This window comes from Myxocyprinus asiaticus, chromosome 1 (assembly GCF_019703515.2).
Source record: "Myxocyprinus asiaticus isolate MX2 ecotype Aquarium Trade chromosome 1, UBuf_Myxa_2, whole genome shotgun sequence".
Classification (NCBI taxonomy): domain Eukaryota; kingdom Metazoa; phylum Chordata; class Actinopteri; order Cypriniformes; family Catostomidae; genus Myxocyprinus; species Myxocyprinus asiaticus.
Genome location: NC_059344.1, coordinates 58,903,548 through 58,916,872, shown reverse-complemented (window position 1 = coordinate 58,916,872; position 13,325 = coordinate 58,903,548). Strand labels below are relative to the sequence as shown.

The 13,325-nt window shown below is 38.6% G+C and overlaps 1 protein-coding gene across 1 annotated transcript in view; it reads left to right on the top strand.

Moving 5' to 3' along the window:
- The window catches only part of LOC127417151 (copine-7-like), an 88,715-nt gene extending 75,788 nt beyond the window's left edge, over nt 1-12,927 (top strand). The window contains exons 12-16 of the mRNA XM_051657313.1: nt 1,163-1,217; nt 4,156-4,207; nt 4,512-4,645; nt 10,140-10,376; nt 11,613-12,927. Coding sequence (XP_051513273.1) covers nt 1,163-1,217; nt 4,156-4,207; nt 4,512-4,645; nt 10,140-10,376; nt 11,613-11,753 — 619 coding nt within the window. The 3' untranslated portion in view covers nt 11,754-12,927. The remainder of the gene's footprint in view (nt 1-1,162; nt 1,218-4,155; nt 4,208-4,511; nt 4,646-10,139; nt 10,377-11,612) is intronic.
- Nucleotides 12,928-13,325: the final 398 nt, after the last annotated feature.

The following is a 13,325-nucleotide window of genomic DNA, read 5'->3' as shown; positions in this document are numbered from 1 at the left end:
GACATACTGGAAGAGCGTAGAGCTATAAAATTAACGTTGATAGCATAGCTCAGATAATTTGTTTTTGGAAGAATTGTATGTAGAATGTTTGTGTTAACATTGAAATCTCTGATTTTTGATTGCACCTTTGTATCTTGGCAAATCTGTGCACAATTTGAGACATTGTTGAGATCTCTTCTAAATTCTAGAGGGGATTATCAGAGTATTCTGGTAAGGATACAGGAGACTTACACAGAGTTTTTTATTGAATCTCACTGCTGGCTTGGAGAAACAATTGACAGATTTAAGAGATATCATGGATGGATTGAATGTCTCTATTAAGATCTCTCTTAAAGATTTCACATCTAGCTTGCTTTAGCAATTGAAAAACAAGCTCTATGCCTGTGGATTTCTCATGTCTTATCCTGATTTCTCTGCTGCGTACCCCAGTGCTTTTGACCTCACTTAACCCTTCTTCTCTCTGTCATTTGGCTATAAATTGTAGCTTGCTGAGTGATCAGCTGTGCGGATCTGCTTTCTTGCTGTGTCTGTGCCTTCCCCTCTCTCTATGGAGCCACTTTCATCCCACCATACTCTCTGCTCCACTTCAACACTCTCCACACATATGATGTTCTTACATGCATCTCTGGACCCAACATCACACCATGCCCACTTTAGTGCTGTAATGATTTTTGAAGGGATAGTTCATCCAAAAATTAATAGTCTATCATCATTTACACACCCTCCTGTCTGTTCTAAACCTGTATTACTTTCTTTTTTTTTTTTTTTTGTGGAACTTTATGGGAGAAATTTGTCCTATTGTTTCCTGACAATAAAAGTGAATAGGGACAGACTTGTTGAGCAAAAAAGCACCAAGAACATCCAGAGCATTCCTTTCTGTTGCCCTGAATAAAGAAATTAATACAGTTTTGAGACAATAGGGGGAGTAAATGATGACATGTTTGAATTTTTAGGTAAATTTCTTTAACCTTTTGAAGGTCGTGAGGTACAGTATTTGTCAGTATTTACCCTGTGTGTGCTTAAGTGGAGTGGGAGTTTGGTTGGATCAAATATTATAGAAAGGAATTGCGTGAGGCAATGTTTGCACACAAATGAAAAATATGTAAAATATATTTTACAGGCAATACAATTATCAATATATTTATTCATTTATGTATTTCAGTGACAAAAGATTTTCTGCTTTGGGCTTTGGGGCAAGAATTCCACCTAACTATGAGGTAAGAGACAATGTCTTTGTTTATTCATGTATGGTTGGATTCATTGTGCTTTTAATTGTCCATTGTGACGTTGAAAGATGTTCTCCTAATTTGTTGTGAATGAAAATGTGGCTGTGAGCGATAATAGTATAGTCCGTTCACATTTACTTTTACATTTAATCATTTAGCAGATGCCTTTATCCAAAGTGACTTACAAATTACAGCAATTTATCATAAAGGAGCCAGCAATAGTAGTAGTACTGCAATGCTGGATTTCAAGAATAAATCAGAGTAGTACAAAATCTTGAGCAGAAGTGTAATTATGGGAAAGTAGGGGAAATAAAGAGAAATATAGACCTTTTTAGTTAATAGGAAGTTCCTTTATTTACTGTTATGAATTAATTAAGTGCTCACTCAAGAGAGGTACATATTCAGTCACTTCTTAAAGGTTGGGATGGTCTCGGATGATCGGATGGAGGCTGGAAGCTCGTTCCACCACAGAAAGACAGAGTGAGTTCCTCAAAGTGCTTAGAAATTTGATGCAGGCAACTACAAGAAGCCAATGGAGCGAGACTGAGAGGGATGTGATTTGGTCCGTCTTTGGTTGGCTGAAGACCAAATCATCTGTAGAGGTTTAATTATGCTAGCTGGAAGGCTGGCCAACAGAGCTTTGTAATAGTCCAGTCTATAGCTGACAAGAGCCTGGATTAAGAGCTATGCTGCATATTTAGACAGGAAAGGTCTGACTTGTGAGCAGTGAAGTTTGACCATTGAACACTTTCCTGGTTGACATTAGTGTCACTGAGCCCAGCTGTACAGTGATTATATGTCTAACTGAAGGGCTAGCTGGGTTTATAATGAGTTCTGTCTTCACAAGATTGAGCTAAATGTGGTGTTCCTTCTTTCAAAAAATTATATTTGTGATACACGGTTATTTTTCAAAACTTGATCCGACACTGAATGCTCAAGCAGTCTAATTTAATCTCCTGATGTTGCTATAACAATACACAAAGCACCTACCAATTTTCTTGAAGTGAAAATCAGTCCTCCTTTCCTGTTTAATTAATCATTCGCACGATCATGCAGAACATCTCAGGTTTTTAAATCCATAAGGATCTCTTTCTCAAGATCTCGTGCTCTTCACTTTCAAATTTCGTACATCATTAAAGCATGATTGCATCACTCAAGGCCAGCTAGAAGGCCTGGACTGGGACATATCCTAAGACCACACCTACCAAGAACAAAGAAATCAATCTGATTGGCTGATGAATCTGACAATCTGACTTTAGATGCACATTCATTTGCACTGTTGAGGGATTCTGTGGAAATTCTGAAGGCCTGACGGGGTGGAGCTCAGACTCACGTGCTGCTTCGGCTAAGGAGCATGGCTTTGGGCATGCGATTTGTGATTTGCGATTTCACTTGTAAGCATCGAGGAATAAATTCTGATTGCATAAACTTTTTGTTTTTTGCTATTCGTTTGTAGATGAATTAGGAGTCCTGAGAAATCACCACTGATCTGATTTGTATACCGCAACCCTTGGCACTATCCCTCGCTCTGAGTCTCATATATGTGAACTGAGTTTAATTTTATTCACAGCCTCTCTTTCATTAAAAAGCAACCTGTGCAGGGGAAAAAGGCAATTCTCTGGATTCCCCCAGTGTTGACAGACAACTGTCACAGGATTTCATTTATTGGAGTGTTTGTTTGAGCAGATTGCACAGCACTGTAGCAGTATTTTTTGTTATTCAAGGAAATCAAACAATAACAGTTATATTCAAATAATCTTTGTTAACAAAATAAAATCAATTGCAATTAAATGTATGCAACAAAAGGACTAAAGGCAGCTCACAGTGGTTGTCGCTTCTAATGAAAAACCAGTAGGGAGGATACAAGTTTTAAAGCATTATCATCATCAGGTCATTTCATGCATAGTGTTGCAGAAAGTATTCTGCTTTTAAACATGCAAATAAGCCTCACAAAACTGAAAGATTTATTGCCTTCTTTTAATAGCATGGTTTATGACCTTGAATTATGTTTGTACAAGTGTGCATAAGAGCAAGGATGGGCATTTTCAAGTAATTTTGTAGTCGAGTACTCTAACCCACAAAAAAACGAGTGATCGATTACTCAAATTAAAATGTAAGTTAAAAATAACAAGTATCAAATTTATATTTTGTTTTATTCACAGACTTTACCAAGAACTGCTTCAAAATAAGCTAACTTCAACAAATTATGCTTTTCTTTTTGGAAAATAATGAAATGAACAATATGCATGTATAAAAATTATATATATATTTTTTAAATAATAGCAAACCAAAACTGGCGGCATTAGGGTAATGCACATATAGTGTATAAGCTCTGAGTATACATAAAGGCCATCACATTTCACATGTTATTATTCAGAAATACATCTCTGTCGTATTCAGAGATTTAACGCACATGCACACGTAATGGTCTGATAAGCTTCTGAGTTTCTCGTATCGCTTCGCATTTTCTTTCCACCTTAAAAGCAGATCCTCATCTGTTGGTAAGAATGACTCCAGCAAGAATCGGATACAGATACAGTATAATTAAATAATAATCAAAATATTACAAGTATTGCTACGCTTGAATTTACACTTGGCCAAAATGCCATTATAATTCCTTCTGTCGTCCAACACCTCAACGACACACATCCACAGTCCTCCCCAGCTGACTCAGTTGTAACTGCAAAATTTGGTAAGTGATTCAGAGGGAAAGTTCAGCTTTGAAAACAGCAGGCAAATGCTTCAAGAAAAATCAATTTGTGATATTCGAGTAGTCGAGTAGTCGAGTGTTTTTAATAGTCGACTAGCTGCTGCAGAAAGATTACTCAATTAGTCGATTACTCATGCATATCCCTATGAGAGCATGCTAAACAAACTGAAACTAGCTAAACACGACCTTTCTGTGTGTTTCTCCCCCTCAAAAATACAGGTGTCTCATGACTTTGCCATCAATTTCAACCCAGAGGATGATGAATGTGAAGGTAAGAGTGATAGGAACTTGTGTTTAACTGAGGGAACATCTCTAGGGAGCTCTCAGTGAGTCTTTTGAAGCTCTTTTCATAGTTAAGAATGTGGAAAATCTTGGATTTGCTTGAATCCTTTCACATTGCTGCCAGAGAGGAATAGTTCCAAGTCAGTCTCTCTACTGGTTTGATCCTAAAATCTGCTGCTTTGGCTGCCAATATTTCAGCAGTGCTCTCAGAAACCAAAAGAGATGGAGAGAGAGATAGAAATAAGCCCGCAAAGCTGAAGTGATAGCCGTATCCCCTCTCTTTCTCTGATCAGAGATCCAGGGGGTTGTGGAAGCCTACCAAAACTGCCTCCCCAAGATCCAGCTGTACGGTCCCACCAATGTGGCTCCCATCATCACCAGAATAGCTAAACAGGCGGCTGGGAAAGAACCAATCAAAGATGCTTCTGTGAGTATCCTCAAAGTTTCTGTTTATGGCAAAGCACTTACAATGAATTGAGTCCACTGATAGCACTGATATTTGCTCTGATTTCTGTGTTGGGTTCTCAAATCAAATCAAATCAAATCATATCACTTTATTGTCTCTCAACCATATACACAAATGCAACAGTGGGTGAAAGTCTTGAGTGCAGTTCCAAGCAACATAACAGTCATGACAGTGATGAGACATGTACCAATTTAAAATAAACATCTAATTTACACATAACACAATATACAATATACAACTATAATATACAACATACAGTATACAATATACACAATATAAAATACAGAGTATACAATAAAAATACACAGAACCCCCCCCCCCCCCCCCCCCCCCCATTTACACATGTAATCAGTTGGGAATTAATATGCAGTAAGGTGTATGGTGTTGTATTGTCATTCAGGCTGTCTGTTGATAGACAGGAGCCAGTGTGTTATTAAGGGAAAGTATAAAGTATGAGAGTCTAGCGTGAGACTAATAAAGTGCAGTGCTGATGTATATTGATCATGAGAGATCAAGAGTTAAAAAGTCTGATCGCTTGGGGTAAGAAGCTGTCATGAAGTCGGCTGGTGTGGGTACTGATGCTGTGATACCGCCTGCCTGATGGTAACAGTGAGAGCAGCCCATGGCTCAGGTGGCTGGAGTCTCTGATGATTCTCAGAGCTTTTCTTACACACCGCCTGATGTAGATGTCCTGGAGGGAGGGAAGCTCACCTCCGATGATGTATCTGGCTGTTCACAAGACCCTTTACAGAGCTTTGCAGTTGAGGGCGGTGCTGTTGCCATACCAGAGACTGACGCAGCCAGTCGCAGGATGCTCTCTACAGTGCTGGTGTAGAACAGTGTGAGAATGCAGGGGTTCATTCCAAACTTCCTCAACCATCTCAGGAAGAAGATGCGCTGGTGAGCCTTCTTCACGATGGCCTCTGTGTAAATGGACCACGTGAGTTCCTCAGTGATGTGGACACCGAGGAACTTGAAGCTGCTGTCCTTCTCCACCGGTGCTCCATTGATGGAGATGGGGCTGTTTTCTCTGTCTTTTCTTCTGAAGTCCACCACAAGCTCCTTGGTCTTACTGACGTTGAGTGAGAGGTTTAGCTCCTGGCACCAGCGTGTCAGAGTGTGCACCTCCTCTCTGTTGGCTGTTTCATCATTGTCAGTGATCAGGCCTACCACCATCATATCATCAGCAAACTTGATGATGGTGTTGGAGCTGTGTGTTGCTATGCAGTCATGTGTGTAGAGGGAGTACAGGAGTGGGCTGAGAACACAACCCTGTGGGGCTCCAGTGTTGAGGGTCAGCTATTTAGGCAAGTCATCTTTAACTGTTTTGGTATGGGCACAATGGTGTATGTCTTGAAGCATGTGGGAACCACAGACAGGAAGAGGGAGAGATTGAAAATGTCGGTAAAAATACCCGCTGATTGATCCGTGCATGCTCTCAGAATGCGGCCTGGAATGCCGTCTGGACTTTTTTGTGAATATTCACCCATTTAAGAGATCGGGTTACATCCACTACAGAGACAGTAAGTGAACTAACCTCTGCTGTGTCGGGCGTGGGAATTCTCTCCGTGGAGGCGATGATGTTTTCCTCAGAATGAGCATAGAAAGTGTTTAGCCGGAAGAGAGGCGGTGGTGTTCACAGCGGAGTGTTTAGTCGTTTTGAAGTCTGTGATGATGCTGATTCCCTGCCACATACTTCTCGCGTCGGTGGTGTTGAACTGTGCTTGTGTTGCTGTTTGGCTGCTTTGATGGTTTTGTGGAGAGTATAACTGGCATGTTTATACTCCTCCGTGTTCCTGGAATTAAAAGCAGAGGTCTGTGCATTAAGTTCCGCACGAACATCGTCGTTAATCCACGGTTTCTGGTTCAGGTAAATCTGTATTGTTTTGGTCGGCACCACATCTTATGCACTTTCTGATTAAACATGTTACGGCATCTACGTAGACCTCGATGTCGTCATCAGAGGCGGACCAGTTCACGTGATCAAAATAGTCCTTTAGCATAGAGTCTGATTGGTCTGACCAGCACTGGATCGTTCTGAGGGTGGGAGATTCCTGTTTCAGTTTCTGCCTGTAAGCGGGCAGAAGCAGAATGGAAGAGTGGTCCGATTTGCTGAAATCAAATCGGACAACAATTACATGTGTGTATATATATATATACAAATTATACTGAAAGTGAAAAATATATTATAGTGCATAAATACAATAAAATGTACAGTAAAACTAATATTGACCACTATTAGACAAATTATTGGCTATGGTTAATGTAAGAGTCACTATGTTAAGAAATGTATTATTGTTCACTCCTGAATTTGCTGTGAAGGTGGAGTATCATCAATTGTCATATTATATTATCTTATAATATCACAGGGCTATACTTCATCTAGCAAAATTTATAAAAATAATTACATGAGTATACAGTCCTCGTCTGTGTGCATCGTTGTCGCATGCACTGGCCATTGACTTTACTGAATTTAGTATCAAAAAGCAGCTGTAATGGGCATGCGTCTAACCCGTTCGTATTCGCTCGTGGTCAGAAGAGTATACTCAGAAAGGCAACGCAGAAAGGAGTGCTAAGGCAAACGCTCGCTCAGCTTCACTCACAATGCGCCTGTGAAAACGTATGGTTAAGATATCTCCCTTCCCTGGGTAGGCGATCCCAGAATGCACCACAATGAGCTTGGCGGAGAAATAAATCCAAGATGGCGGACAAAGTGAGAGAAATTTGCACTATAAATATACTTATAAACCATTCGATACTGAAAAGTATTGATAGTTTAATATCATAGAACATTTTTGTTAATCTAAATGTGTAACTGCACACCATTAAAGATTGTTACTGGAAAATGCAAAATGCACAGAAATATTTTTTAAATGAAATTTAATTTACAGCCAACTTTGCATGGGTGGTAATAGCACAACGTTAATTATGTCAGGCAAATAGCGCTGGTGTTTGTGAATTCGTTACATTCTATACTGAGCCTTGTTTTAAAAGGTGTGTTTGTCCAGAAAATAATGACTTATTTATATATGCATGGCACAGCATTAAACCAACATACAGTGCATGGCTAGGTCACAGGATTAAGATGCAGGGTTTTGTGCTAAAATACTGCATGCTTAAGTGGTGCAACTGTTTAGTGAATTCGCCCCTGATTGTTTCCTTGTGTGCTTGGTTTGTGCATATTACCGTTGAAATTTAATTCAGATTAGGGACAAACAAAACCCTTTTTATAGTGTTTTTCAGATGATTATCTTGAGGGCTATTTTGGTAATTAACTCAACTACAATTAAGTTTACAATTTCATTAAATCACTTGACATTACAAGTGATTTAAGTCTCAGTTCAAATATTTGCCCTTAAGCTGTTTTCGTGAAACCAATTATCTATGCATTTCATTGCTTTCTGTTTCCTCACACTTTGTCCTTGTAGTAGTGATCTTCATTTATTATTTAAGCTAGATGACCCCTTCCTCAAAGTGATTGGCTTTCAGTAAATGAGCTCAAAGAGATCAATATTCAGAAACCAGGCCATTAATTCAAACTGCAGACTTTGCATGTTTAATGTAGGCCGGACCCCTGGAATGGTAGTCCCATAAATATCTTTAATTTTAGCCCACTGGTATTCCATTTTAGAATGGTGTCTAATATTCTCATTTTTTATCTTTGGGGAATTAAAATTAACTTTTTACTCACCATCATGTCAATCCAAACCCATATGACTTTCTTCTGTGGAACACAAGAGGAGATATTAGGCAGAATGTTAGCCTCAGTCGCCTTTCACTTTCATTGTATGTAAAAAAAGATGCTATTAAAGTGAATAGTGATGACTGAGGTTGTCTGTCCCTAACATTCTGCATAAGATCTCCTTTTGTGTTCCACTGAATAAAGTAAGTCATGGTAGATGGGGGGAGTTTTCGGGAAACCTATTTGAAAACAGTCAGACTTTAAACATTAGATAACACACTTGAACAGGTTTCCCGCGGATCCTTAAAATGTCTTAAATTCAGTTTTCCAATATTTAAGGTCATAAAAAGTATTAAATATCTTAAATGATACAACAAAAGTCTTAATAATCATTTAAACAGGTCTTAAATTTGGGGGTGGAAAGACAGGAATTGTGATATGACCTAATGTGATTATCAAACTTCAAAAGAATACAGTTTAATTAAATAAATGTATGCGCTGCGTCCTTGAGAGAGAAAATGTGGCATTGTTGTATTTTCTCCAAGCATGTGGGGGCTTGTGAATTTTTCCTGCTGTTGCAGAGCACTTCACAATCATTAAGCCATATAAGAAATTTATGAGAAAGGATTACTAATGATCAGCTGTTAATGATGATGATGATGATGATGATGATGATCAGTGGTAGCTCAGCGGTTAAGGCTCTGGGTTACTGATCAGAAGGTCAGGGGTTCAAGCCCCAGCACCACCAAGATGCCACTGTTGGGCCCTTGAGCAAGGCCCTTAACCCTATCTGCTCCAGGGGCGCTGTATCATGGCTGACCCTGCACTCTGACCCCAGCCTAGCTGGGATATGTGAAAAAGAAGAATTTCACCATATATGTGCAAATGTATAATGTGTGATAAATAAAGAAAATTATAATTAATTATATAAATTATAAATTAATTATTATAATTATAATTAAATTATGATGATGGAGTGTTGATGAAATATGACAATGTTTAATTTTAATTGTTTACATTGTAATACATTGTAGATTATTGTAGGTGAGCACATTTTATTTCCCTTATCTGTTTGAATAAGCAGCTGGAAGCAGTGAAGCGCAAGCATTTCTAAATAAGAGTCCCTGGTGTATTTAAAAGTTCTGTGCTATGAATAAAATATTTTTTTCCCTGGTTATTGGTATTTTGGGTGTACCATAAACTGCATCTGCAATTTTATTCAATTTGGACTCTTGTAGCCTCTGTCTGGCCCTCCTCATCACAGGAAGGAAAGCCTAAGAACATTTAATATAGGCTACCAATTTAAAAAACTATTGGCAGATTAATTGCCTTTCTTTCAACACATTGTCATATCAGCAAAATCCAATATTGGTTGACCTCTAATTTGTATTTATTTATACAATGGTATATAAACCAATTTTAATGTGATATGTTTGTGAAAAACATGTCTTGAGTATTTTAAACTTGCATACTGCCTACCCTGTTTTACTGACAAGCAGTGTTAAGGCCATGTTGAATGTGTCTCCCTGCCTGTTTAAGTAAGAGTCTATGATACATGATGTATTTTGAAATTCTGTGAGTTTGTTTTGGTATGGGGATACGGTATTAATTTTATTTGTTCAGGTCTTGAAAAAGGTCTTTAAAAGTCTTAAATTTGATATTAAAAACTCTGCAGCAACCCTGTTGAAGACAATGAAGACAGACATACTTAACACTGTGTATGAGTAAACTTCAGAAAACACCATACCTGATAACAACCTTCTTCTTTGCCAGCTATATCATATCCTGCTGATCCTAACAGACGGGGTGGTAACAGACATGGCCGATACACGGGAGGCCATTGTCCGGGCGTCTTACCAGCCTATGTCCATCATCATAGTGGGAGTAGGAAACGCTGACTTCACCGACATGCAGATACTTGATGGAGATGATGGAGTTCTGCGCTCACCCAAAGGGGAACCCGTCTTAAGGGACATCGTCCAGTTTGTGCCCTTCAGAGACTTTAAAACAGTCAGTCTTTCTCTTTTGCCCCACATTTGATTGTCATTTGGGAATTTGCAAATTAAAGCACTAAGTGCTGGTTTAATGCATGAACTCTCTGTATTTCCTCTAATGCACCACAGAAACAAGGAATCTACTTATTTGGGTGAATAAATATCCATTTTGAGAATTTTTTTTATGCAAATTAAATGAATTTAAGACTATCCCATAGTTAAAGTCTTTTAATAGCAGGATTTTAGTCCTCAATCCATTTGGACGTCTGGACATTTTGGTGTTTATTTACACTACTACTACTACCACTAAGCTAGCTAGCTGTTAGAGTATGGATGGATGGATGGATGGATGGATTTATCTACACCTTAAGGGAGCTTAAGGTCTTGTACATGTGTGTGTGTGTGTTTGCCTTTGCAATGAATCTTTGCCTCTGACAATGTTCTGCCATTGTCAGGAATTTGGGGTCTCAGTTTTGCAGTTTGACTGCTATTACGACAGCCGTCTAATAAAGAACCAGTGTGTGTGTGTGTGTGTGTGTGTGTGTGTGTGTGTGTGTGTTTGAGAGATGTTCAGTTAAAAATGTTATAGTTTGCTCTGGACAATTAGCAGTACACAAATTCCCAGTCATGACAGACTTTAGACACTACAACTTCTTTTTTTGTCTCTTACAAATTAGTCATTGCCAAAATTAGCACAAACACTTGCTTGAGTTTTTGTGGTACCATTTCAATTTTGCATATCAATGAGAATGTCAGAATGTGACATGATTAATCGCTGTCAATCATGACTTAAGTCCTAGGACATATATCGTACAGTCTAACTTTAAAGACTGTTGATGCTGCACATTCTGCTTTGGATTTTAAGCAAGATCCCACTGTGTTCAATTTGATGAGCAACAATCATAAAGGACAGACATAATTACACAATGAGCTCCACAGTTTTCACCACAAGAGCAGCTTGAAGCCTCACTGATGTGCACAGCCAAAAAAAAAAAAAAAAAAAAAAAAAAAACATTTAATTTTAGAGAACCTAGGATGAGAAATTATTCCTAACGCCTCCAAACTGTTTTTCTCTTACACATTACGCACTCAACAGCCAGTTGCTTGGCCCTCGATCAAACATTTCAAATCACAAATTGTGTTTTCTTCATCCCTTTGTGTGATTACAACACAGTTTGCCATGGATTTGGCTGATTTACTTTTTGCTTTTATTGTTAATGTTTTTCCCTCACGTGTGCTTCTCATTTTGCAGGCTTCACCAGCTGCACTGGCAAAGTGTGTGCTTGCAGAGGTGCCTAAACAGGTGGTGGAGTACTTCAGTCACAAGGCGATACCACCCATGAACCCAGTGCTGAATTCTACGCCCAGCTCCATTGCCAACACACCAGAATAACACTCAAAACCTGTACAACCTTTACAGTACTGCAAAGGGTGAGAGCTGGGATCGGGCTGCTTGGCCATTACCACATTACCACAGTCATTACATTGATAACTACTGTTTTTCTTCAAGGTGTTTATACAGACTAAGAATTTGGATCTTGGTGTTAGATCTTGCCCTTGACACAATGACTGCTCCCCCCCAGCATGCACACTGGAGCCCTTTTCCCGCTGCCTGCGTAAGCTCGTCAGAAGGGCAAAAAAAAAAAAAAAAAAAAAAATATCACTGAATTCCCGTCAGGACCACAGGCACCTGATCATTGCTGGCTCTTTACAACTGCACAAGGCCACCTCTGCATTCTGCTGGATATCTATGCCTTTTAGAGCTCTCTGAGACTGCTTTGAGAGCTCTGCCTGCCTGTGTGCTTTTTTTCATTTCTGGACTCCTGGAGGACTGGAGCAGAAATGTTCAGAAATATACAATGTAAAAATATTCCTATAGATTATATCATGCACACTGATTCTGAAAGATTGAGTTGAGCATTTTGTTTTACCAGACAAATATGCATATTTTATTGCAGAAGTAGAGATGAAAGTAAAGGTAAGGGGCGTGGAATTATATTGATGATTAAATTGAGCGATTTGAATTTAAAGACCCCATGGAATCAAAATGAGATTTTAGTCCATGCATGTTTGCTTTGAGGTCATCTATATGCTAGTTGACAAAATTAACTTATAGTAGATATACGGATTAAATATTTAGAGTCTTTTTCTTACAGGAAAACAGACCAAAAACATTGATGAATCATGCTGCACTATACAGATTTTTGTCCAGTACAATCAGGGACTAGAAAGGTTCAAGGAACTAAAACGAAAACCGAAAAAAATCGAAAACAAAGTCCCTTTCAATTGTTCCAGAGTGAAAACATTATTTTTAAATGCTGATAACTGGTTAATAACATTGTTATTTTGTTCTGATAAGTTTTCTTGATACCAAAGACCAAAGGGTTTATCAGGTGCTTTGCTGAATTATTGTTAGACATGACGAGGGCTGTTTCTGAGCAATGGGGGCCCTAAGCGAAATCCTACTTGGTAGCAGGCTTACATTAATTTATTACCATTTGGAAAGTAGTCCACGGGACACTGGGTTTGGAATGAAAAAAATACTGATAAAAAAAAAAAATAAATAACATTTTTAATCCTCTCAAGAATGAGAATGTCCCTCCTCCTGCAACTGACCAGCAAGTAGCAAATCATGTTCATGCTTGTGACGCACATATACCTAATGCCTATTGGCTATTTTAAAAAGAAAAGGGATGAACCCTTTAATATGGCCTGCGCAAACTTCCTGTTTCAATAAGAAATACTTCAACAAAGAACAGAAAGCTCACCAAAGGATTTCATGGGGTCTTTAATTTATTATTTGTTATATCATTTTCTGCAGCTGGGCAAGGGACGTATTCAAATGAACACTACTTGATTTGTCTGCCTTTTAAAATGGTTTGTGGAAACACTTTGAATGAACATTAACAGCTGAACGTTAAACCACAGACATTCTGTCGGTCATGAGAGAGAAGACACAAGTGAT